Raw genomic sequence first — 26,485 nt, 5'->3', positions numbered from 1 at the left:
CAATATCCGCGATATTGCTAGACAGCCCGCTCCCATCCCAAATTAAACCCGTTACCGACCGCTCCCGCAATTTATTCGGAAATTGATGCAGACCTCTACTTCATGCTTCTGTCAGTCTATGTGGCTCCTGTCGGTGTTCATCTAAAACTCCACATCTATAATCCTCTTAGTCTATGCTGACATTATCTCCAGCAGCTCACACACTCTAATGGCTAATGGACAGACGGCTGCTTCTCACTCAGGGCTGCTGTTTATGCTAATGAGAGAGAGATGGCCACTAGTGGGCGGGGCTTTCCCCCTCTGATGACATCATAAAAAGGGAGAATGTCAATCAAAGTGTTTCATCCATCAAGTCTGACAATAATAAACACATTTAATTCATGTTGAATGTTAGAGGCCGGAGATATTCCCACACTGCTGACACACAACCCTTATAATAGTGATTTCTGCATGATAGCTCCCCTTTATACCTCTTCTAAGACGTTGTTTCTTATCATTCTGTGTTGACAATGGATCTGTTTTTATGCTGCTAAAAATTAACGTTCCAGCTTTTGTTGACAATGCTTCTTTATCATGCTAATTTGTTTCGCAAGTAGGCTTTGTTTTAAGCTATTTTTCTCACTTTTTAAAATAAACCCTTCCGCGTCGAGTACATCTGTACTTCTTGCCATTTATGAGAATAAAAAATGAATACAGCATCTACTCTGACAGAGGTCTATGCTTGTTATTCTGGACAAGAAATGCGGGAACACTGTGACAGCTTAACTGAGCCATAATGACAACATGCTCCACTGCAGAGAAATGGGTTTCTTACTTGGAGTTTTCTAGTCCAGATATTTAGAAATTCTTAAATTAAGATGCATTTTCTGGACAAGCACAAAATATTGTTTTGTTTTCAGACATAATATGCCAAAATTAAGTCAGTTTTTCCTTAAAACAAGCTGAATAATCTGCCAATGGGGTAAACAAAATAAGTTTGTTTTTGTCACGGTTGGAGGGTGGGGAAAGGAGCGAGGATGAAAATTATGAGCTTTTATTAATAATAAAATAAAATACAGAGCAAAACAAACTACCAGCATCAAGAATAAAAAAACTTGATTGGGCAGGCTGGCAAGGATCAACAGTACACGACTCGACAGGATACGAAATGTGATGAACTGGAACGGGATTATTTTGCTTCCCCCATTGACAGACTATTTTGCTTGTTTTAAGGAAAAACTCACTTTATTTTCATGCATTATGTCTGAAAACGAGACTATATTTTGTGCTTGTTTAGAAAATGTTTCTAGATTTAAGAATTTTAGATATTTGGACTAAAAAACAAGTCAAAAACTTTAAATAAGAAAAGCTTTTTTGTAGTGCATTTCTTTGCAGCCACTTAATTATCAGGATTTTCACTGAAAAAAAAATAAAGCATGTTTCCCTGAAGTGCTTCTGTTAGTTAAAGTGCGTCTCAGGATAAAATGTTCTTTTCAGAGCCATAAAACAGATGATGTTTCATCACAAGCAGCATTCAGACAGTGACCTTGGAGAAGAGCTTTTAGAGTTTTCCACCAGACTTTTTTTTGTACAGATTTATAATAAACAAACTTCATTCAAAACACTGACAGACAGACATTTTGATAAAATATGTAAATTACACAACCATCCCAAAACGTAAAATAAACCTGAAGTAAAATATACAAAATTCCACTTATACACTGCAAAAATAATGTTTTTTTCCACTAGATGGCGCTGTTAATTTTTTCTTGTGATCTGAAATACGTTAATTGGGGTGTGTTTTGTTGTACGTTTCAGATGACACATCCACTAGAGGGCGCTGTCTACATTATTGCGAATCTGAAATACGTTACTTAGGGTGTTTTGTTGTACGTTTCTAATGACACATCTACTAGAGGGCGCTGTCTACATTATTGCAAATCTGAAATACGTTACTTGGGGTGTGTTTTGTTGTACGTTTTAGATGACACATCCACTAGAGGGCGCTGTTTACATTTTTGTGAATCTGAAATACGTTACTTATGCTTTTCTTAATTAGAGTTTTTGTTTCTAGTCCAAATATCTATAAACATTTAAATAGAAGAAGCATTTTACAGAAAAGCAAAAAATATATAGCTTTATTTTAAGAAATAACGTCAAAATTAAGTGGGTTTTTCCATAAAATAAGTAGAATAATTTGTCATCGAGGTAAGCAAAATAATCGTGTTTTGCATTAGGACATTTCACAACACTATTTCATTTCTATGGCATTTGATTATCACGTCTTTTCATTTCATTATCATCCTGTGTATTTGTGCCTCGTTTGGTTCTATTTTTATCTGACATTAATGATGTTGTAGTGGTTGTTGAATGAGTTGTTTTTGTGCTTTATTTCTTCAAGATCACTAGAATCTTTCAGGAAAGTGTGTTGAAGCTCAGACAAGCGGGCGTAACTTCCTAAGGGCAACTGCTATCGCTAAACACTGCTTTTTATGATTATCTGGGTAACAGATGGCGCTCTAGTTAAAAACACCATGGGCTGTTTGACATGCATTAAACGAAAACCTGAGGCTGTCTGCTGATGATCTGCTGAACTTTACACACAGACTAAGCTCAATCAGTGTTGCAATAATGTGCCATACTGACAGCCCCGCCCCCTTCTCACTATTCAGTTTCAACTGTAAGTGCATCAACATACAGAAAGCCCCGCCCCCTACTTTATATTCAGTTTCAGCTGGAAGTGCATCAACATACTGAAATAAAGCCCCGCAAACTACTCAATATTCAGTTTCAGCTGGAAGTGAATCAACATACTAAAATAGAGCCCCACCCCCTACTCAATATTCAGTTTCAGCTGGAAGTGCATCAACATACAGAAAGCCCCGCCTCCTACTTAATATTCAGTTTCAGCTGGAAGTTCATAGCCATACTGACAGCCCCGCCCCTTTCTCACTATTTAGTTTCAGCTCGAAGTACATCAACATACTGAAAGCCCCGCCTCCTTCTCATTATTCAGTTTCAGCTCGAAGTACATCAACATACTGAAAGCCCCGCCCCTTATCAATATTCAGTTTCAGCTGTAAGTGCATCAACATACTGAAATAAAGCCCCACCCCCTACTCAATATTCTGATTCAGCTGGATGGACATCAACATACTGAAATAAAGCCCCGCCCCTACTCAATATTCAGTTTCAGCTGGATGGACATCAACATACTGAAATAAAGCCCCACCCCCTATTCAATATTCAGTTTCAGCTGTAAGTGCATCAACATACTGAAAGCCCCGCCCCTGCTCAATATTCACTTTCAGCTGGAAGTACATCAACATACTGAAAGCCCCGCCCCTTATCAATATTCAGTTTCAGCTGTAAGTGCATCAACATACTGAAATAAAGCCCCACCCCCTACTCAATATTCAGTTTCAGCTGGATGGACATCAACATACTGAAATAAAGCCCCGCCCCTACTCAATATTCAGTTTCAGCTGGATGGGCATCAACATACTGAAATAAAGCCCCGTCCCCTACTCAATATTCAGTTTCAGCTGTAAGTTCATCAACATACTGAAAGCCCCGCCCCTGCTCAATATTCACTTTCAGCTGGAAGTACATCAACATACTGAAAGCCCCGCCCCTGCTCAATATTCACTTTCAGCTGGAAGTACATCAACATACTGAAAGCCCCGCCCCTGCTCAATATTCACTTTCAGCTGGAAGAACATCAACATACTGAAAGCCCCGCCCCTGCTCAATATTCAGTTTTAGTTGGGAGTGCATTAACATGCTGAAAGCTCCGCCTCCTACTCCATATTCAGTTTCAGCTGGAAGTGCATCAACATACTGACATAAAAGTCTCAGCAACTATCATGCAGTTTGCAGTAAAAGGCTTGGGGATTACTGTTTATTATAAAAAAATATATATTTATTTATTTATTTGTTGGTTTGTTTGTATATTTGTATAATTTCTAGAAAATCTGAATCTGCAAAAACTGCAAAAGCAAAGTAAAAATCGGAATCAGCCAAGGAAATCATGCATCAGTGCATCTCTAATTTGGATGCCATGCTTATTTCTGTGTCTGATACAAAGGGTTACTGAGTGCAGGAGAGAGGTCCAAGTTCATCAGATGGAGGCGGGCAGTGTTGTAAATGTTTCTCTCATATGGTGCTGATCAAAGATAGCAGAGAGAAAGGTTGATGGAGGGACGTTTACTTGTACAGTAGATGCTGAAACAAACGCAGGCCTGCTTTTCCACATTGGCCACCCACACTTAGAGCCCAGATACCAGAGCACATTCAACACAGCACGCATTCATTAACGCTAGTTATCATTAGGTGTGTTAAAGCATGATAAGGCATGCACAGAAAATATGAGGAGACCTATTAGGTTCCATATAAAATAAAATGTACAATACGTCTCTGATGTGTCGTGTATAGTGAAGTTTGAGCTCAAAATAGCACACAGATAATGTTTAACTCTCTGAAACTGACCCTTTCAGGCTTTGATCCCAATTGGGGCGTTTTGGTGACTGTCGCTTTAAATGCAAATGAGATTGTGCTCTTCAGAAGAGGGTGGAGCTACAAATGCTAATGCATCAGCATAGTGGCTGCTTCTCACTCAGGGCTGCTGTTTATGCTAATGAGGAAGAGATGAGCACTAGTGGGCGGGGCTTTCCCCCTCTGATGACATCATACAAAGGGAGAATGTCAATCAAAGTGTTCCTGCAGACTGATCACATCAAGTCTGGTTAGAAAAAAACAGAATTAAGTCATGTTTGCCATTAGAGGCTGGAGATATTCACACACTGCTGACACAAAGTTGGGGTTAAACTCCTTATAGACTTGCTGATATATATAATATGTTGAATCTGGCACTCACACTGAATGACGGTGAGCCATTCGGGCTGGTTGTGGTGAACGATGGACACAGAGATGGTGTTGAGCGCCACCAGACTGAGCACTATCCAGTAGAAGCTGTCGGTTTTCACCATGCGGCGAATGGAGAAGCGTAACATTCGCTCTTTACGCCTCAGATACGCAGCAGGACCTCGCCTCGGCGTCCGCATGCCAACCCTCGGACGAGATCCACCTGCTGAAACACACACAGAGAGACGGAGCACTCATCAATAACATTCAATCACTCATTTTCCTTCAGCTTAGTCCCTGATTTTATCAGGCATTTCCACAGCGGAATGAACCGCCAACTACTGTCAGTATCATGTGTTTCCCATGTCTTGTGCTCTATGTGATTTTGTTATGTCACGTGATTTCCTTTGTTCTGTTTTCCTGCCGTTTGCTTCAGTTTCAGGTTTACTTTCACACGGCAACATTTCTAATGGACCAAAATAGTTTAAACAAGTTGCATGCAAGTAAACCCTCCTCACATTGGTCAGAGTTTCACGGCAGAATTTCGCTCAGCTATCATACATCCCTATTTTAATGTATGACAATGGTAAATTAGGTGACGCGGTGGCTAGCACGATCGTCTCACAGCAAGAAGGTCGCTGGTTCAAGCCTCAGCTGGGTCAGTTCGCATTTCTGTGTGGAGTTTGCATGTTCTCCTTGTGTTCGCGTGGGTTTCGTCCTGGTGCTCCGGTTTCCCCCACAAGTCCAAAAGACATGCGGTACAGGTGAACTGAGTATGCTAAAATTGTCTGTAGTGTATGCATATGGATGTTTCCCAGTGATGGGTTGCAGCTGCAAGGGCATCCGCTGTGTAAAACATATGCTGGATAAGTTGGCGGTTCATTCCGCTGTGGCGACCACTGATTAAAAAAAGGACTAAGCTGAAAAAAATGAATAAATGAACAATGGTAAATTACATCTCTCTCACACATAGCCTCATTTCAATTGTCAAGGGTTGTAAAATACATATCAATTTTATATCAGTCGAGTTCATGATATTATATATATATATATATATATATATATATATATATATATATATATATATATATATATATATATATATATATATATATATATATAGAGATTTAATAGTTCAGTTAGACAGCAAGTGTTCACCCTCGCATTCTACATTAAAATGCACTTTTAGGAATAACATTTCTCCCTACATCAGACTTTGAAATGCTTTTATTTAAGATTATTTAGCCTTTTTGAAGAAAAAAAACGTATTATGTTTATTTTGACTTACCAACTGTGGAGATTTCAGAATATTTCTCCTCTCCTGGTCCTCGGCGTCTTGCGTTTTTCTTGCTTGTGGCTCGTTTCAATACTTAAACAAAGAGTGTTAAACATCACCACTTGCTGGACTGATGTCACTTATCATAACAACATATAGACAATAATACAAATAAGTTGTTACTACATTGTAGATTGCCTTATTTCAAGGAAGTATTACTTACAGCTACATTTTAAATTAGAGCGAGGACATTTCTTTGTCTGGAGAAAGTATTTTCTTTGCGTTAGTCAAGATTGGGTCCCACTTTACATTGTGGCCTTAACTAATATGTACTTACACAGGAATTAATAGTTTGTTGCAATGTACTTATTATGTAAATACATACATTTATTGTGTACTTATGCTTGATTAAATGTAATTACATCTGTAATTAACTTCTGTAAATACACTGTTGACCATCCCTTACACCTTAACCCACCCTTAAACCTACCCATACCACCAAACCTGTCCATAACCCAAGCTCAATCCCAACTCAAGAGCACCACAAGTGTTCTCAAATACATTATAAACACAGTAAGCACATTGTATTTATTATTTTATGCAAGTACATAGTAGTTAAGGACACTTAATATAAAGTGGGACCCAAGATTGCATTGGTTCATGTTATTGAACGTATTTACTAACATAAACAACGAACAATACTTTTATCACAGTAATTATTCATCTTATTGTAACGTTTATGAAAATACAGTTGCTCATTGTTAGTTCATGTTAACTGAAAGTGCATTAATGTTAACAAGCATGCATTTGGATTTTATTAATGCATTAGTACATGTTGTAAATGATATGATTAATAAATGCCATACAAGTATTGCTCATGATTAGTTATCGTTAGTGTAAGAGTCATACTTTGATTTAATATACTGTATTCATAGTGCTCAAATACATGTGCAGTTTACCTACAGTTGAAGTCAGAATAATTCACCCCCTTTTGATTTAGATTTTTATCATTTTTAAATATTTCCCAAATGATGTTTAAGAGAGCAGGGAAATGTTCATAGTATGTCTGATAATATTTGTTCTTCTGGAGAAAGTCTTATTTGTTTTATTTCGGCTAGAATAAAAGCAGTTTTTAATTCATTTAAACCTATTTTAAGGTCACAATTATTAGCCCCTTTAAGCTATTTTGGTTTTCGATAGTCTACAGAACAAACCATCGTTATACAATAACTTTCCTAATTACCCTAACCTGCCTAGTTAACCTAATTAACCTAGTTAAGCACTTTAAGCTGTATAGAAGTGTCTTGAAGAATATCTAGTCTAATATTATGTGCTGTCATCATGACAAAGATGAAATAAATCAGGTATTAGAGATGAGTTATTAAAACTATTATGATTAAAAATGTGTTGAAGAAATCTGCTCTCCGTTAAACAGAAATTAGGGGGAAAAACAGGGGGGCAAATAATCCTGGGGGGCTAATAATTCTGACTTCAACTGTATGTGTTGTTGTTGCTGATTATATGAGATGAAGCAATAAAGCAAGTGAAGTTATATTGCATTCAGTAAACATTCAGTAAACATGTTTAATTTGAAAGAAACCTGAGTCCCGACTGATAATTCTGATGCTACATTAAGTAAATACATGAGGTAAGACTAATGAAATCTTATTTTAAAGTGTGACTACATTTAGTCATGTGCAGCTCTCTGAAACTGAATATGAAATCCATACCATCTAATGCAGACCTCCCAGAATTCTTGTTTTCTTCTTGAAGCATGACCTCCTCTTTAAGAGAGAGAGAGAGAGAGAGAGAGAGAGAGAGATTTAGCCAAACATTTATTTGACATTTTAACACCATCAAAACAATTCTAATGCAATGATCCTGAGATGCTGAACTGTATAGACCTCCTCATTGTAACACATATGAAAACAACAAGATCATCTACATTATAATAAACTGCATCATTACATCACCACTGATCTGAAAAGAAGATTCAGTCTCTCATCTTCTGGTCATATTTTGAGTCAACCAACATTTGTCACATTAAAAAACCACACAACTTGATATCCCTCTGTTATCCTTCACTCTTTTCCCTTATGCTCACCCAGCAGGAACAGGACGTCAACATGATGTCAGATTGATGTTGTACCCTAACGTTGTGGGGACGTCGCATTTTGTTTGGAAATGAAAATTGGGTTGAGGTCAAAACCCGTTAGGCGGACGTCATTGTCCAACCTAAAATCAACTAAATATTAACGTCTAATGATGATACAGCTTGACATTACGTGTACGTTACTGTACCACTAAGACGTCTATCAGATGTTAGATGTTGTTTGCTTTATCCGACGGATAAATGTCAGTATTCGACATCAATGTGATGTTGGATTAAGATGTTGGCTCGGTCTTCGCTTTTGGACACTTTTCAACACAACCTAGAATCAACCAAATATCAACGTCTAATGATGCTACAGCTTGAGGTTGTGTGGATGTTACCATTATGACGTCTATCCAACGTTGGATTTGGGTTGCCATACCTGACGGATAAATGTTAGTATTTGACGTCAATATGACGGTTTCAGATGTTGGATTTTGGTCACTTTCCAACACGACCTAGAATCGACCAAATATCAACGTCTAATGATGATACAGCTTGACATTACGTGGACGTTACTGTACCACTATGACGTCTATCAGATGTTGGATTTTGTTATAAATGTCAGTATTTGACGTCAATATGTGGTGGATTAAGATGTTGGCTTGACGTTCGATTTTGGCCATTTTACAACACAACCTAAAATCAACCAAATATCAACGTCTAATGATGGTACAGCTTGACGTTATGTGGACGATACCATTATGACGTCTATCCAACGTTGAATTTTGGTTGCCATACCTGATGAATAAATGTCAGTATTTGTTGAGGGAGGTGTCGTGGACGCCGTTCTCTCTATTCTGCCGCCCTAGGCGCGGATATGACTGAGGCGGCGGGGGGTGAGGGAGGTATCGCGGACATAACCGAGGACGCGGGTGTTGAGGACGCCGCCCTCTCTATTCTGCCGCTCTAGGCAGTCGCCTAGGTCGCCTCTATGGACGCGCCGGCCCTGATTACATTTTCTGTGTATTCTAGCTATGTAATGAGTGAGGGAAACAGGAGTGAGGATCCACGTGCAGCTCTATTAATCAGAATAGTCAAACAGGCAACGGTCAAAACAGGAGCAAACTGGAACATTTGGGTAATCCAATGTGTTTGTGTGTGTGCTATGTTTTTAGTCCTGGTAATCAGTCCATCATGAGCTTCCAGCTATGTGTATGTGTGTGTATAATCCGGGGAAATCAGGAGTGTGTGTGCCAACCATTGCAGAGCCGGAGGATCAGATTGAGCGCTCCAGCTTGGCCCCACCCTGATCCAGTTTTAGCAAATTCAAGTGGATTAAACATGAAAAAATTAAGTTGTCCCCCCAAAGAACTATAAAAAAAGAACCACCAACTATTCTGGCATTTGTTTCATGCAACAAACGCCTTTCCAGCCGCAACCCAGTACTGGGAAACACCCACACACACACTCATTCACACACACACACACTCATACACTACGGCCAGTTTAGTTAATCAATTCCCATATATAGCGCATGTGTTTGGACTGTGTTGGAAACCGGTGCACCCGGAGGAAACCCATGCCAACACAGGCAGAACATGCGAACTCCACACAGAAATGCCAACTGACCCAGCCAGACTCAAACCAGTAACTTTCTTGGCGTTAGGCCACAGTGCTAACCACTGTGCCACCGTGCCAGTCCGTGTACTCAAATATGACAGATTTTCCTCCTCAGTTTGTATGCCTCTTATCAGTGATCTGCTGGATAGCGCAGAACCATCAACTATTCTGAGCACAGACGACAACACACACACACACACACACACTCCAGTCAGTGAGTCAGTGTCACCTTTTCTCTGACCCTTCAGTGTGTGGGCGATCGAGCAGCTTCTCACACTCCTGTTCACCTGAATGTTGTGTTCAGGTGTGGGTGGCAGGGTGAAATGTGAAAAGAGTAGTGTAGGTGTACTACACAATCAGAGCACAGTCTGTCACTGAACCCGGCCAAAGACAGCCAAACTTCGCTAGCCTGGCTGAAATCATTTTTAAAATGCCAAAGTAAATAAAATACTGCAAAACTAGCACCTGCAGCACAGCATAGACATCTCAGAGAGACATATGCTGATATTCAATAATGCAATAGGGTATATGCACAGCTAGTGTTTCTTCCCATACTGATAAACCTCCGACTTTTTCTAATTTTACAGTTTCTTTTACTGCATCAATTCACTAGGGTAATTAGGGTAAAATTAGGATAATTAGGCAAGTCACTGTATAACAGTGGTTTGTTCTGGAGACAATCCAACACTTATATTGCTGAAGGGGCCAATAATATTGACCTTAAAATAGGTTTAAATGAATTAAAACTGTTTTTATTCTAGCCAAAATAAAACAAATAAGACTTTCTCCAGAAAAAAATATAGAATAGGAAATACTGTGAAAAATTCCTTGCTCAATTAAACATAATGTGGGAAATATTTGAGAATTTAAAATAATTCACCGGAGGGCGAATAATTGCAACACTAAAAGGCTCCTAAAAAAAATCCCTGGTCTTTTTTTCTGTGGTCTCTGGAGCACTTTTAGCACTCAGCTTACAGTAACACCACATTTCCCTTCAGTCTCCTCACAACTCCTCCAGATTATCTCGCCCGCACTTCTCTGATAGCTCTCTGTCACCAGTTCATTGTTGACTAGCGCGTGACTATTTTTAAAACAACCCATGCTTTGACCCAAACAGTTGCAGGAACTCCAGGCTTCAGGCACAACATCTAAAAAACCAACATGTGCTAAACACACAAACTGTACCATAAAAAAAATGCCCGTATGAATAACTAGACAACAGAAACAGATCTGAGAACAAAACTACATAAAAAAACACATCTTTTGCTGATTCTTCAAACTACACTATTAAAAATATTGTGCCCAGTCAAGCCAGGTGGCGCATTAGACCAGGGGCTATCTCCTGTTTCCAAAATGCATCACAAACTGCTTAGGAACTGTTCTACTAAGATAATTGGTGATGAAAATAAATAAGGTTCAATAAAATAGACTTATGTTTATGTATATATATTTATATAGAGCGCTGCCACTCCCCTCTCTATCTCCAGTAAGAGCGTTCCTCGAGCATTGACTCCCGCAGGAGTCTTCGCCAAACTCGCCACTCACCCTCCAGCAGGATTCTCCACCGCCCAAATCGCATTTAATGATTCTTACTGGAGGCGGCAAAACAAGAATTGCTGCCCTAACTCCCACAGGAGATATACTGTCATATATACATATATATTTACATATAGCGCTGTCACTTCCTAGCTCTATTTCCGTCAGGACTGTTCCTCGAGCATTTTTTGACTCTCAACGAGTCAACCCCACCCACCCCTTTCTGGAAGTTTTTTTTTTTCTCCATTTGGCGTGCGTTATTAAATTCCAGAACACTCTCACCAGTCCTTACTCCTTACCTGTTTGTCAGGGGGGCATGAATGAAATGTTCATGAGTGAGTGTGAAACTTACAAAATTACAGGAAACTCTTACATTACAGCACTTCACGAAAACACCTTAATTATATTATTGTCTATTAAGGCAAATAACTAGACTACAGACGTCCATGTAAGCGTAGTCAGTAGTGTCTTCGAAGTAAGTGAAAGATCCAGAAGGGCATTCTGCTGATTTGATTCAGAAGTGCACTTGTTTGTCAGACGGCTCACCGGTTTGACTTTAATTTAACGACAATTATTTAAAAAAGCACCCACTCCATTTTATTTGTATGCGTTTTACTGGAACGTAAAAACTGTACAGGTACCTGATATTTAGACGTGGAGCTAACATTAATTAGATTTACTCGTGTGAACTGCAATCATGTTAGCACGTCACGTTTGATGTGGTAATTTCACAGTAGGAATACACACAGGTTCGTTTCACCTACAGTGCAATTCGGCTAGGTATACATCCACACTAAAATATCAAGGTCAAAGTCATCATAGCTTGTGTACTTGTGGAGTATAGTATTTGCAATGTATAACCATAACAAAGTGAAACTGTCATGTTTCAGAGGCATTCATCAACAGATCATCTTAACTTGCACAAATGTTTTTAATGGTAATGGTGCTTTCTCTTGAGTATGATAGTTCTTTTTCTATCACTGTTTGCACGCCATAGATTAGCTGAACTGATGAACATTTGTCAGTACCTGCTCTGTCTATCCATGCCCGGTAGCCGTTCAGTTCTCTCTCCACCTGCTGTTGTCGTCTGAGTTTCATGAAAGCACGTCTGTTCTCCACCCGCTCTCTCTCTTTAGCAAACTCCCTAGAGAAACGTTAAGCAAATGAAGTGTCATTAAACATACACACAGTACAAATTCAGTAAATGGTCAAGACAATGCATGCTATTTAAGATTTGACCTTTCACAACCTGTAAAGCCTATAGATGTGCTGAGAAACTCTGTGGAGGCTGATTTACTTTAGAAGGAGTGCAGTAATCAGTCCCTAGAGAACCAAGCATGCTTTCCAGCCCACCCACGACTGCAGGCCCACCAGAAGCTAATCACTCTCACATTCATTCACTGGCTGTACATCTTCAAAATAAGCATGTTATATTATCAAACCATGAAATTATTGAGTTACGATATTAAAATAAGTTGATTTCTCTTTCTGTAATGTAAAAAAATGTGCTTGAATGTGGAGCTTTCAATTAAATTCACCCTATATTTGAGTGCCAAATGTATTGTTTTTAAAAAGCTTTAATTTAATTGGCAGACAAATGTTATATGATGTGCAGCTACCTTCTGGTAATTAAACAGCTAAACTAGTTATAGGTCAGGATTGCCAAGTCCACAGTTTTCCTGTAGAATTATAATACTTTTTACCACAAATTTTTATTATAAAAGTTCTATGAATTTTGGGTTTGATATATTGCATTAATTATATTTATTTGCTTGTGTTTTTTACCAAATATATATGTTCAACCAACAAACCTACCAAACAACCAATAAATCAGCCAGCCAGCCAATCAATCAAATCAACCAAACCACCAATTAATTAATCAATCAACCAGCCAGCAGGACAACCAATCACCCAATCAACCAATAAACCACCCATCCAATCAACCAAACATCCAACCATTTAACCAAACAAGTAAGCAACCATCCAGCCAAGCAACCTTTCATCCATCCATTCGACTGAGCGACCAACCAACCAAACAATGGCCAATAAACCAACTGATCAATCAACCAACCAAACAAACAAGCAACCATCTATACATTGATCCATCCATCCATCCAATCATCCAATCAACTAACCAACCAGCCATCCAGCCATCCAACCAATCAACCAACTAGCCAGCCAGCCAAATCAACCAATTAACCAATCAACCAACCAACCAACATACCAGCCAACCAACCATCTGTCCATCCATCCGACCAACCAATCAACCAATCAATCAACCAACCAACATACTAGCCAACCAACCATTTGTCCATCTATCCATCTATCCATCTATCCAACCAACCAACCAATCTACAGACAAACCAACCAACCATCTTTCCTTTCATGGATTCATCCATCCTTCTATCAATCCATCCAACCAACCAACATGCCAGCCAATTAACCATCTGTCCATCAATGCATCCATCCATCCAACCAACTCCAAACTAATCTACCAACCAATCAGCCAATTAACCAACCAGTCAATCATCTGTCCATTCATCCATCCATCCGACTAAGCGACCAACCAATCAATGAATCAACCATTCATCCCTCCATCCAACCAACAAAATAATCAACCAACAATTAAGCCAACCAACAAAACATCTGGCCATCCATTCATCCATCCACCCATCCATCCATTCATCCATCCACCCATCCAACCAGCCAAACAATCCACCAACCAATCAATCAACCAACTGTCCATCCATTCATCCAAACAAACAACCAACCAACCTACAAACCAGCCAGCCAACCAACCTTCTGTCCATCCACACATCCATCAATCCATTCATCTATTCATCCAACCAACCAATCAACCATCTGCCCATTCATCTATCCATCCACCCATCCAACCAATCAAACAACCAATCAATGAATCAACTATCCATCCCTCCATCCAACCAACAAAATAATCAACCAACAATTAAGCCAACCAACAAACCATCTGTCCATATATTCATCCATCCATCCACCCATCCATCCATTCATCCATCCATCCATCCAACAAACCAGCCCACAAACCAGCCAGCCAACCAACCATCTGTCCATCCAAACATCCATCCATCCATTCATCTATCCATCCAAGCAATCTACCAACCAATCTCCCAACCAACCAACAAATAAACTATCTGTCCATCCATCTATCAATCCATCCACCCAATCTACCAACCAATCAAACATCCATCCATACATCCATCCATCTATCCAACCAACGAACCAATCAGCCAACAAATCAGCCAACTAACCAACCGTCCGTCCATCCATCCATCCATCCATCCATCCATCCAATCTACAAACCAATCAACCAGCCAACCATCCATCCATCCAATCAACCAACTAGCCAGCCAGTCCAACAATCAACCAACCAATCAGCCAGCCAATCAACCAACTGTACATCCATCCATCCATCCAACCAATCAATCAACCTACAAACCAGCCAGCCAACCAAGCATCTTTCCATCTAATGATCCATCCATTCATCCATCCATCCAATTGTCCACTATACCAACCAATAAACCAACCGTCCATCCATCCAACCAATCAACCAACCAACCGACCATCTGTCCATCCATCCAACCAATCAACCACCCAACCAACCTCTATCTCTCTAGCCTAAGTTATTAAATAGTTAATTAAACACCACACTTAAATGACATTTTAGAATTAGCAGCAGAGGCTTGGGATGAGATGCATTATTAGAAATTAGCCACACAGACAGAATGCCTTAAAATAAAACAGCAGAACAATGTGTGCTAACTGCAGTATAAGTGAAATAATTGACTCCATGATGTTGAATTAGAGAAATAATGCACAGCTGGGAGCCTGTAATCCTGTAATTATTCCCCACATGACTTCCATTTGCTCTGTTCCACACACACACACACACACACACACACACACACACACACACACACACACACACACACACACACACACACACACTACTGTATGAATTCAGAAGTTATGTCAACTACTTTAGTAATGCGTTTAGAGTGCTTTTGCATTTTTTCTACTGCCCTTGTGTATGAAAGAAAAAATGGCATTGTTCTAACGTCTGCTTTTGGGTTTACAAAATCTTAGTCTGAATGAAATAATCGAATGACAAAATGTGTTATTAGTGTGTCATAAATTATTATATATTTGTTATAGTGTGTTATTCTTACCCAGAAAGGACACCCAAAACAAGGTTGAGCACAAAGAATGAGCCGATAATGATGAGAGGAATGAAATATATCCAATTCCACGTGGGTCCCAGAGCATCATTAGTCTGTGGGGAAATAGCAACATTATAAATCATGTACAAGCTGAAAACAAAATGATCTAATCAGAGAATTATATGATTGTTTTAGGATAATTATAAATGGGTGGTGTGTCTTATACAGTTGAAGGCACAAGAATGTGATTTTTATATTAAATTTTCCATTTTTTAATGTATTTTTATACATAATAGTTTTAATAACTATCTTCAAATAATCCATTTCTTTTATCTTTGTCATGATGACAGTATAAATCTTTTATTAGTGATTTGGCTAGATATTCAGCTTAAAGTGCATTTTGAAAGCTTAATTAGGTTAGGCTAGGTTAGGTAAAGAAAATGATTAAATAATAAATAAATAAATGAATGAAAGAAAAATGGATGAATGAATGAATGAATGAATTAATTAATTAATTAATTAATCAATGAATTAATTAATCAATGAATCAATAAATAAACAAAAAGAGAGAAAGAAAGAAAGAAATAAAGAAAAATTAATAATAATTAAATAAATAAAAGGAAAAGAAAGAAAGAAAGAAAGAAAGAAAGAAAGAAAGAAAGAAAGAAAGAAAGAAAGAAAGAAAAATAATAAATAAATAAATAAATAAATAAATAAATAAATAAATAAATAATAAATAAAAGGAAAAGAAAGAAAGAAAGAAAGAAAAATTAATAATAATTAAATAAATAAAAGGGAAAGAAAGAAAGAAAGAAAGAAAGAAAGAAAGAATGAAAGAAAGAAAGAAAGAAAGAAAGAAAAAAAGAAAGAAAGGAAAATAATAAATAAATAAATAAATAAATAAATAAATAAATAAATAATAAAAGGAAAAGAAAGAAAGAAAGAAAGAAAGAAAGAAAGAAAGAAAATAAGGAAGATAAATAAATAAATATATAAGGAAAATAAATAAATAGAAAAAGAAATAAACAAAATAAATAAGAAAATAAATAAAGAAAAGAGAAAAAGCAATAAAACTAAATAAATAAGGAAAATAAATAAATGAATAAATTAATTAATTAATAAAGGACAATAAATACATAAAGCTAGATAGATAGATAGATAGATAGATAGATAGATAGATAGATAGATAGATAGATAGATAGATAGATAGATAGATAGATAGATAGATAGATAGATAGATAGATAGATAGATAGATTGATTGATTGATTGATTGATTGATTGATTGATTGATTGATTGATTGATTGATTGATTGATTGATTGATTGATTGATTGATTGATTGATTGATAATTCACTTTTATTTTAGCCAAAATATTTTAGCCAAATAAAAAAAATTAAATAAAAAAAAATGAATAATAAATAAATAAAAATACAAAAAAAAATTTAATAATTCTCTTGAAGACAAATACTTATTATAGGAAATATTATGTAAAATAATTCCTTGCTCTATTAAACATCCGCTGGAGCAAAAATAATCATTTCAATTTTACAGGAGGGATAATCATTTTGTCTTCAACTGCATTTATTATTTGATATGATACACTTTAGTAATACATAATTGCTGAGTGTCAAAACACTATGTTTAAATGTACAATTACTGCATGATTTCAGCACTCATCAGAATATTATATCTTAGTTTGCTCTTTAAAACCGTGTTTGAACACAACATTAGGTCACACTTTTAATAATCTGACAATGGGCTACGAAAAATAAACATGCTTTCACTTTGAGGTGATATTATTTTTTCTTTCCCCTAATTTCTCACTGTCCATCAGTTTAATACAGACAAATAAGGGTTGATAAGTTTGCATTAGTCAACTGTAAATCTGCATGAACTCACATTATACAGCACCGCCGTCCAGCCCTCCATAGTGATGCACTGAAACACTGTTAGCACTGCGAACAGGATGTTATCAAACTGCGTGATGCCGTCATTGGGTCCAATCCAAGAGCCGCTGCAGGTGTATTTATCAGGACATTTCCTCACACCACAAGCAAAGTCCACCTCCGACGAGTCCACCGTCTCATTATCTGAAAAAACACACAGTGTTGGAAAGTACACATTTAGGAGTGTTTCTCCATCAGAAATATGCATCCTTAAAGCGTTATTGTCATTACAAATTTAAAAACCAAAATTTCTTTCATCTCTGTCATGATGACAGTACATCATTTTAGACTGGATATGCTTCAAGACACTAGTGTTCAGCTTAAAGAGACACTTAAAGGCTTGACTAGGTTAATTAGGTTCATTAGGCAAGATAGTGCTCACCGTCATCCAGCTACACCTTTGTTTGTTGTGAACACACGCCCTCTAGTGGAGAACACTACACACTGTACCTTCAATCCATAGCTCAGTCTGTGCCATCTATACTATAGTCAGGGTTGCCAGGTTTTGTAGCAAAACTAGCAAAATAGCCAATCAAAACCAGCGCAATAATACCACAAAATAAGCCACACCCATATGTAAAACATCTTTTATATCACTCTATGCATTATACCAGCACAATCTCATGAGGAAACCTCACTATTTTATGTATCATCAGAAAAGTGGCTAATCCTTATGAATTAATATAATTTAATTTGCATAAAAAATGTACAATTTGTCCCATACTAAATGATACTAAACTTACACTAGATGGAGACTACAACTCCTATGATTCCAAACTCAGTCACACCATCATCCAAAAGGGTATGTGCCGAAGGCATGCTAATAGGACTTTTAATTTGCCAGTAACCTGGGTTAAGCGCTTCCGGTGAACTGTATGCCATTGCAGAATCAGCGCGTTTAAGGTCAGTTTTCTTTAAAAATCAGCGATTTCCACTGGCTGAGTTATATCTGCTATAAAGTGGGTCTCAGATTGTACAAGAAGCACTGCTTTACATTACATTTCCCCCCGCCATGTCTTTATAACATGAGCATTTATTTCACCCCAGTATATTCAATGGAGCTTCTGCGCTAGTCTGCTGATTCTGACGGGCGCGTGTGAGTGAACAGCTTGCCTTGTTTACGCTTGAGCAACTAAATGAATGCCAAAGTCTGTTTAACTGATGGTATTTTAATGACATTACAACATCGATGCTGTAAAAGGAACCATATAAGATGGAAAAAAAAACTCACAATAACAGCTCACCGGAAGTTTATCAGTATGGGAACAACACTAGCTCAGCATTTACCCTAATACACCTTTGTTTGTTGTGAACACACGCCCTCTAGTGGAGAACACTACACACTGTACCTTTAATCCATTGTTCAGTCTGTGCCATCTATACTATAGTCAGGGTTGCCAGGTTTTGTAGCAAAACTAGCAAAATAGCCAATCAAAACCAGCGCAATAATACCACAAAATAAGCCACTCCCACTAAGCAAACACAACGGCGCCAACCAGAAGCTCCACCGCGTGCACCGCAACAGAAACCCACGCCCAGAACTCCAATATGCACTGCGGCGCTATGCAAAAGGAGCGATAATATGGAGAATATTGATGTTGTGTTGAGCCCAATAAGCCTTTCATCTAAAAATAGAGCACGGGTGTTCCTTTAATGATATCGCTTTGACTCACACGCTGAAAATGGAGGACGTGAAACAAGAAACTGAGGATATGATCGTGACGCGAGGCCGTCAATCAATATTGATGGACAGGGGGACCGCTCTCCTACGTAAAGTTGCGGTCGGTCTGAAAACCGCTCCAATTGGTCCACCGTTTTTATATTGTTAAATTTTAAAAAAAAAGGACTGTGTGTGTTTATACCAGCCTAATATGACAGTCTATACACTATATATACACACATGTCTGTCCAAACAGCTTGAAAAGTAGATTGTTCACCATAGGTGCCTTTAAATCTCCGTCGGTTCTCCGCCTCCTCCTTCTAGTCGGCGAGGTGGCTGTAAACATCATTACAGGTATTTATAATGCACCAAGTACACTAAACCTGGCGATTTTGCTGACCTATCTAACGATATTTAATTGCATAATTTTTTTTAATTGCATATATAGTGTCATTTAGTGTCATAACACTGAAGCACTATTACATACACTGATAAAGAATACATTTAATTAAAAATGAACCAACATGCTAACAACAAACGTCTGAGCTCTAATAATGCGATTGACTGACTGGAGCACAGCAGAAAGGCATGATTTCATCTCCAAACTCTGTTTTCGTCTTGCATTTGTCAATGACACTGACTGAGCTCGATGCTGACTCATTTTCCGTAAATTTATTTTCATGCTCTGGACGGCGTGCAAAGGATTGTGGGTGACTGAAGGACGTGAGTGACAAATCCAAGGGTGTGAAACCGAGGCTGCCTTCCAAGGATCCTCAAAAAACCCAATGATAGCACAAGCTGCACATCATCAGTTTTCCCATAGAGAAACACTAGATTCACCTCAATCACAGGGTCAACGATTATCCGTTTCGCATGACCTTGTTAGCTTTAGCTGGCATCTTTCTCTGGTGATGGCCATTCAGAAGTCTGAAATAGATCTTTTATGCTCAGAGCTCAGGAAAGACCTTGAGATTTCAGCCAATCACGGTTTTCTTGAATAATACAGTCAGGCAATGGCATTCCAGTTCATTTCAGGTTATTTAATATAGCCTTAAAGTCCACAAAATCAAAATTTGCAATGTTTATTTTGCTAGCGCACACTGTTAGTCAAAAATCCGTCATTGTAATGCGTTTCGGGACAAACAAAGTAACAGGGACAGTAACAAAGTGTTTATACTTCATTACTTTCCATCTCTGCAAAATCAATACAGTGAGTTTTGATTTCATGTGGACTTTAAGGGCCAAAAAGTGTCTCCATACCGAGTATATCCAGGTCGGCCAGGCAGGTGTGGTGTAGTTTCCCACTGTAAAACTCCAGACCGATGATGGCGAACATCAGGATGGCGAAGAACAGCAGGAGTCCGATCTGCAGCAGCGGCACCATCGCTTTTATGATGGACTTCAGCACGATCTGTAAACCTGGAGCAGATCATGAGGATTAGTACAGTTTAAATACCAAATACTGTTCATACTTTTCCACAAAGCATTCCTGTGGGATTCCTGCCATTCTAGATCACTATTTAAAGGTGCTTTATGTAAGCTTGTGACTCTTCTAAAGGATAGAAATACCATAATATGTGTGCAGATGTTTGAGAAACATGCTAAGTGAACACTTACTCATCTGAAAAACAATGCTGAAGTCAGGTATTCTCCTCTGAGATACCTGCGTTTGAATATCTGGCTTTGTTTTGACCTCTATAACCAGCCCACTGCCAGTTTAGCCAATTATATTTCAGCACTCCAGGTTGCCTTGGTGGAAATTATGCACTGTAATTCATTTCAGTACTGAAGGCTCTCAGTGTATGCTGACACGGCTGACAATGCAACCTCAGGAGGACAGCAGTAGCCTCCAAAATGTTATGCAGATTATTACAATCTACATTAGGTGCAAACAATACAAATGTAAACATTAGCTGAGCTGCAAACAGTGTCGTTAATAGCGTCAGGCACACTTGCTTCTGATTGTGCTGTCAATCTGGCAACCTGCATTTGCAATGAGTCAATAGAGGAAGTTTTGGAGCTGTGTTAAAACTATGCTGTCGGCTAGGTGGCACTGTACATCAGTTATTAACGTCTAAACCAACAAAAACCCAACAATCACAGTTATTAACGGCTACACCTTCAGTAAACCCAACCATCGCAGTTATTAATGTACAGCCGTGAGTTGTGGAGGCTTTCATACTTGACACGCTTGCCTTTGTACTGTTATTTGCAACCACAGGGGGCGACGACGAGTAGGCTAACTTTCGTGACAAAACAGATGAAGAAGTCAGCGAGTGGAGTTGCATGAGTTGCTAAATAGATGAATATAGTGATATATCAAATGACTTGGTTGTGGATAAGTTTAGAGAAATCTCATGTAAACATCAGGGGCCTCATGTATGAAGACTTGCGTTGAATTCATACTGAAACATTGCGTACAGAGCTGTAAATGTGCGGCGCAGTAAAAAATTCAGATGTATGAAACACTGCGTACGCCGAATCCCACGCATATTCTCTTTGCACATCCGAATTAACGTGAAACTGATCGCACGAGCGCAAAACCCCTCCCTGGCTCCTCCCATTAATAAATATGCTAATGACTCTACTTTGGTAAAACCAAATGAAAAAAGCAATGGCAAGAGTAAGCAGGAATAAAAACTTTGAACAGAATGTGAATTGGAGATGCTCCTATTGGAGGTAGACCGGAGAAAAACTGTGTTATTTGCAAGTTTTTCCTCCGAAGTTAATAACAAAAGAAAAAAAATAGAGTGGGAGTTTAGCTGACGCAGTGGGGTCTGAACGTCGCACTATGAGGGAATTAAAAAAACGAATGGTCGCATGCAAAATTTTGTAGTGTCTATTTAGGCTAAGTGCAAATAGCACACGTCATTGGATACAGTTGAGTGATTCCCGCCCATCACCGTTTGATTGACAGTGACAACAAAGCTACAGAGAGCAGCAAACAGCAGCGTGAGTGGCGTAGCTTGTAAAGCACACGGCAACATGTTTTGACACGATTGATCATGAACTTGGTTCGAATCCAGCGTCTGATGAACTCATTCTTCTTTTTTCCCCCGCTACACATTAGATTTTGCCTACTCTTCATCACAAGGAAAACAAGTAGGAATCATTGAAAAGTACTATGTTAAACGCATTTGAGCATCACATATTATTTGCACATTTATTGAATGGAAATGTTTCTGATTCATGTATGCAAATTCGTCTTCAGATGGCGCCTTTATAGCAATGTGTGTGCGGTCAGATCGCTCTGATTATATTGGGAAAACCAGCGACTGCTGCAAATTGCGCTTTAATGTTTAGCTGGTCAACTGCATGGTACAGAAACCTTATATACCTGCTAGACATGCGGATGATCCCGTCCCACACAGCTGCCATTGCACGGCCTTAAAGACAATTTGTAGTGTGCAATTTAACACAACTGCCTCTAGGATTCACCAATGGAAATAAAACAAACACACACAAGAAATGCACATATGCCATGAAGTTGGTGTGGACCAGCACACATTCTCACGCTCATTTCATCGTTAGCAAATCCAAACGTGAGCCTGAAACCTGGTGTACACAAAGTTTTTTGTGCGTACGCAGCGTTGATACATGATGAGGCCCCTGGTGAAAATGTTCTCTGGTAAGTATTTCCGCCATCTTGCCAACAACATCTTGTTGGTTCAATGGGATGTCGATAACATCAAGTTACGCCTCTAACTTACTACAAATAGACAAATAGACAGATACACTTGCAATATTTTGGATTTGGGCTGCGATACCTAGATTAACCACTTGGGCAATCCTACATACGCATCTTTAAATATTTCTCCCATATCTTTCTTCTAAAAAATCTGGGAAACAATATCCAATATGGATAAACCTAAGTTGTGTTATAATATTAATGAAGCCCAACCTTTTGTTAGAGTGCATGATTACAATTATAAATGTACTAAGTGGAAGAATCACTTACTGGGGATACCGGAGACCAGTTTCAGGGGTCTCAGCACGCGCACAGCTCTCAGCGTTCTCAGATCAACAGGAATGTTCATATGAGATCCAGCGGTGGCCAGAATCCTGCAATAACACACACACACACACACACAATAATAAGAGAAAAGGAAAATAGGGGTTTATTCCTAATCCTGTAACAGTGACCGAACATTTCGTCCTTCATTCTAGTAAAGACTTTTGGGAGGCATGACAAAAGAGAGGGATGAATGTACATCCAGCAAGTTGTTATTGCAGATTATTAGGTTGCTGTCTGAAATATTCGATTTTGATTGGTCAGGTGAGAAATTTCACACTATGTTATTCCCAGATAACAACCGCCGAATAGCACAGACTTATCCGAGGACTGCTAATCACCGTCAGGGAATATGATCATTTACATACACATTTATATGTATCGGCTTGTCTGTCATATTGCATTTTTTGACTGTTCGGTGCTGTGTTGTGAATGAATAATATGTAGGTTACTATATCTTTGATAGAAATGGTTTACGTTTTCGACTACTTGGCGCCATCTAGTGTCTGTATAATGCATAGGTTAGTGTATACTCCATCAGCTGCTTTTGTTTTTGACTCTTTGACACCATCTTGTGTCAGAATAATGCACAGGTTAGTGTATACTCCATCAGCTGTTTCAGTTTCTGTTAGCATTGTGTTTTTGAACGTTTGGTGCCATCTAGTGTCTGAATAATGCGCAGGTTAGTGTATACTCCGTCAGCTGTTTCTGTCAGCTTTGTGTTTTTGACTGACTGGCGCCATCTAGTGTCTGAATAATGCGCAGGTTAGTGTATACTCCATCAGCTGTTTCTGTCAGCTTTGTGTTTTTGACTGACTGGCGCCATCTAGTGTCTCAATAATGCGCAGGTTAGTGTATACTCCATCAGCTGTTTCTGTCAGCTTTGTGTTTTTGACTGACTGGCGCCATCTAGTGTCTGAATAATGCGCAGGTTAGTGTATACTCCATCAGCTGTTTCAGTTTCTGTTAGCATTGTGTTTTTGAACGTTTGGTGCCATCTAGTGTCTGAATAATGCGCAGGTTAGTGTATACTCCGTCAGCTGTTTCTGTCAGCTTTGTGTTTTTGACTGACTGGCACCATCTAGTGTCTGAATAATGCGCAGGTTAGTGTATACTCCGTCAGCTGTTTCTGTTAGCTTTGTGTTTTTGACTGACTGGCACCATCTAGTGTCTGAATAATGCGCAGGTTAGTGTATACTCCGTCAGCTGTTTCTGGCAGCTTTGCGTTTTTGACAATTTAACAACATCTTTGATTTATTTAATCGCTTCATTTATTAACTATTAATACATTTAATGTATCTATGTTTTACTGGATGCTATTGGATGGTGGAATTTCCTTCAGGATTATTATTATTTATGCGATTTTAGATGCTTCAATATAAAAGTCCCCACCATTACACCATTATACAGCATGGAAAAGCCAAGATAAAGAATTTAACCACTCCAACTGTGTCTGTCTGACACAAGAGCGACTAATATAGACTGAGAATGGCTTGAGTTGACTTAAATTTTTGGGTGGACAACTGTATTTTTTAGTTTGTATTTATTTATATGTAAATGCTCAATGCTGAGGATGTGGACCGCAGCACGGCGTCAGGAGCTGTATGAGCACACAATGTGATCAGACTCGACATGAAGCCTTTCTTTCATGGTGTGTGTGTGTGTTCATGTGAAACATGAAGCATTTGCTGCAGATATGCTGATGATTCACCAGTAAGTGTTGATAATGTTATTCCTCCATCTTCCTCCATCCCCCTCCTCTCTTTCTCTCTCTCTCTCTCATGCCTCTCAGCGCTGTGTGGAGGAGTGTGTGTGGGTGAGCCCATATTCATTTCATGTTTGCATTTCAGCTTTTTCACTGCCAGGTACAAAGAAGTCAAATCGGGAAATAATTAATAGTGTTTGGTCATGTTACACCGATTGATAGTATTGTACGCCATCAACCAATAGTGCGAACACACCGTAGCCTATGCAAAACACTTGGTTTTTGTGTTAAATACACTCAAAATAATAACAAAACAGATGTATTCTGAATACATCTGAATACATTCCCTAACCCTAACCATCCTTTTGGATGGCATATTGTTAACATAATTGAACTTATACAGTTTAGGTGAATTATATTTGTTATTTAAACATAAACTAAACAAATAAGGGCAAGATTTATGTAATAATATGACTTATGTGTTCAGTTATTGTGTGGAGCTGCATTGATTTTGCCAGTAAACCAATCTCATAGACTTGAATTCATTTGGATCTGGCTTTTTTTCTTCGGCTACAGATTTATTTATAGCATATTCCTATCTTTCTAATAGTTTTTCAACATATTAAGATGGATTCTAAGGAATCTGGCAACATGCATTTAAAAGACCTTACTAATTAAATAAAAAATAAACAGGAAATAAACTTCATCAGGATTCACGTGTTCTATCATACACTACTGATTTGTTTGGTGCACTTATTTTTAAGCACACTGTCCTATTTTATGCATTGCAAACACACAGCACACGGTGTACGTTCTCCATTGATTGATCAGAGCATTACATAAGTTCCTTTTGAAACACACATTGAAAGCTCCCGTCAGAAATGCAGTAAACGGATAATAAAGCGGGCCGATGTTGAGGGATTTGTTGATGCAAATCAAGATGCACAATAGTATACGGACGTGCCGCGGCTCTGGAGGCTACAGAAAAGATTCACAACCTTGAATTTTCACACCATTTACACCCCCGAGCAATGCTTTCATGCAGTCACTCACCCACTCACTCTCTCTCTCTCACTCTCTTGCTTTATTCCCGCTTCCTCTTCCATACTGTAATTAATATTCTCTTGCTCAAATTCATCCCTCGGTTCATGACTTTTACGTTCCTCCTGAATATCAACAATTGCTCGGGCTGCTCACAGATATTTTCGTCAGATGTGTTTATCGCTGTGGCATGTCTGAGAAGTGCTGTAGTGTTGTAACAGCTCTCAGTAATGTTCACGCCGCGTGCCAAAGTGACTGCTTTACACAGATTCTTCTTCACATGAGCCGGGTAAACAGGTTTGTGTGTGTGTGTGAGTCTCTGTGTGTGTGTGTGTGTGTGTGAGCGTAAAATACCAATACTTAAACAAGTTATGATCACAACATTATGTACTAATGCATTTTATTTTGTGATGTGCTTTACTTAAACCCAAACTAACTAACTAGATTTATACACTTTCATAAGCTTCAAAATAAAAGTCACCATCTAAAACCATTATGCAGCATGGAAACCCCAGGATAAACTGTACAACTACTCCATTTGTGTTTGTCATATAC

The 26,485-nt window shown here is 38.5% G+C and overlaps 1 protein-coding gene across 4 annotated transcripts in view; it reads right to left on the bottom strand.

Moving 5' to 3' along the window:
• cacna1eb (calcium voltage-gated channel subunit alpha1 Eb) overlaps window positions 1–26,485 on the bottom strand; it is a 119,266-nt gene that overhangs the window by 74,825 nt on the left and 17,956 nt on the right. For all 4 annotated transcript variants that reach the window (XM_087240213.1, XM_087240216.1, XM_087240215.1 and 1 more), the window contains 8 exons: window positions 23,131–23,234; window positions 20,433–20,591; window positions 17,466–17,656; window positions 15,575–15,678; window positions 12,398–12,513; window positions 7,849–7,902; window positions 6,131–6,211; window positions 4,856–5,068 (listed from right to left, as the gene is read on the bottom strand). In XM_087240213.1, the coding sequence (XP_087096339.1) occupies window positions 4,856–5,068; window positions 6,131–6,211; window positions 7,849–7,902; window positions 12,398–12,513; window positions 15,575–15,678; window positions 17,466–17,656; window positions 20,433–20,591; window positions 23,131–23,234 (1,022 nt within the window). The remainder of the gene's footprint in view (window positions 1–4,855; window positions 5,069–6,130; window positions 6,212–7,848; window positions 7,903–12,397; window positions 12,514–15,574; window positions 15,679–17,465; window positions 17,657–20,432; window positions 20,592–23,130; window positions 23,235–26,485) is intronic.

The sequence above is a fragment of the Danio rerio genome, chromosome 2, assembly GCF_052040795.2.
Source record: "Danio rerio strain M-AB ecotype USA chromosome 2, GRCz13ab, whole genome shotgun sequence".
NCBI classification, from domain to species: Eukaryota; Metazoa; Chordata; class Actinopteri; order Cypriniformes; family Danionidae; genus Danio; species Danio rerio.
Note: the sequence above shows the minus strand (reverse complement) of the source record. Positions and strands in the feature narration are given on the sequence as shown.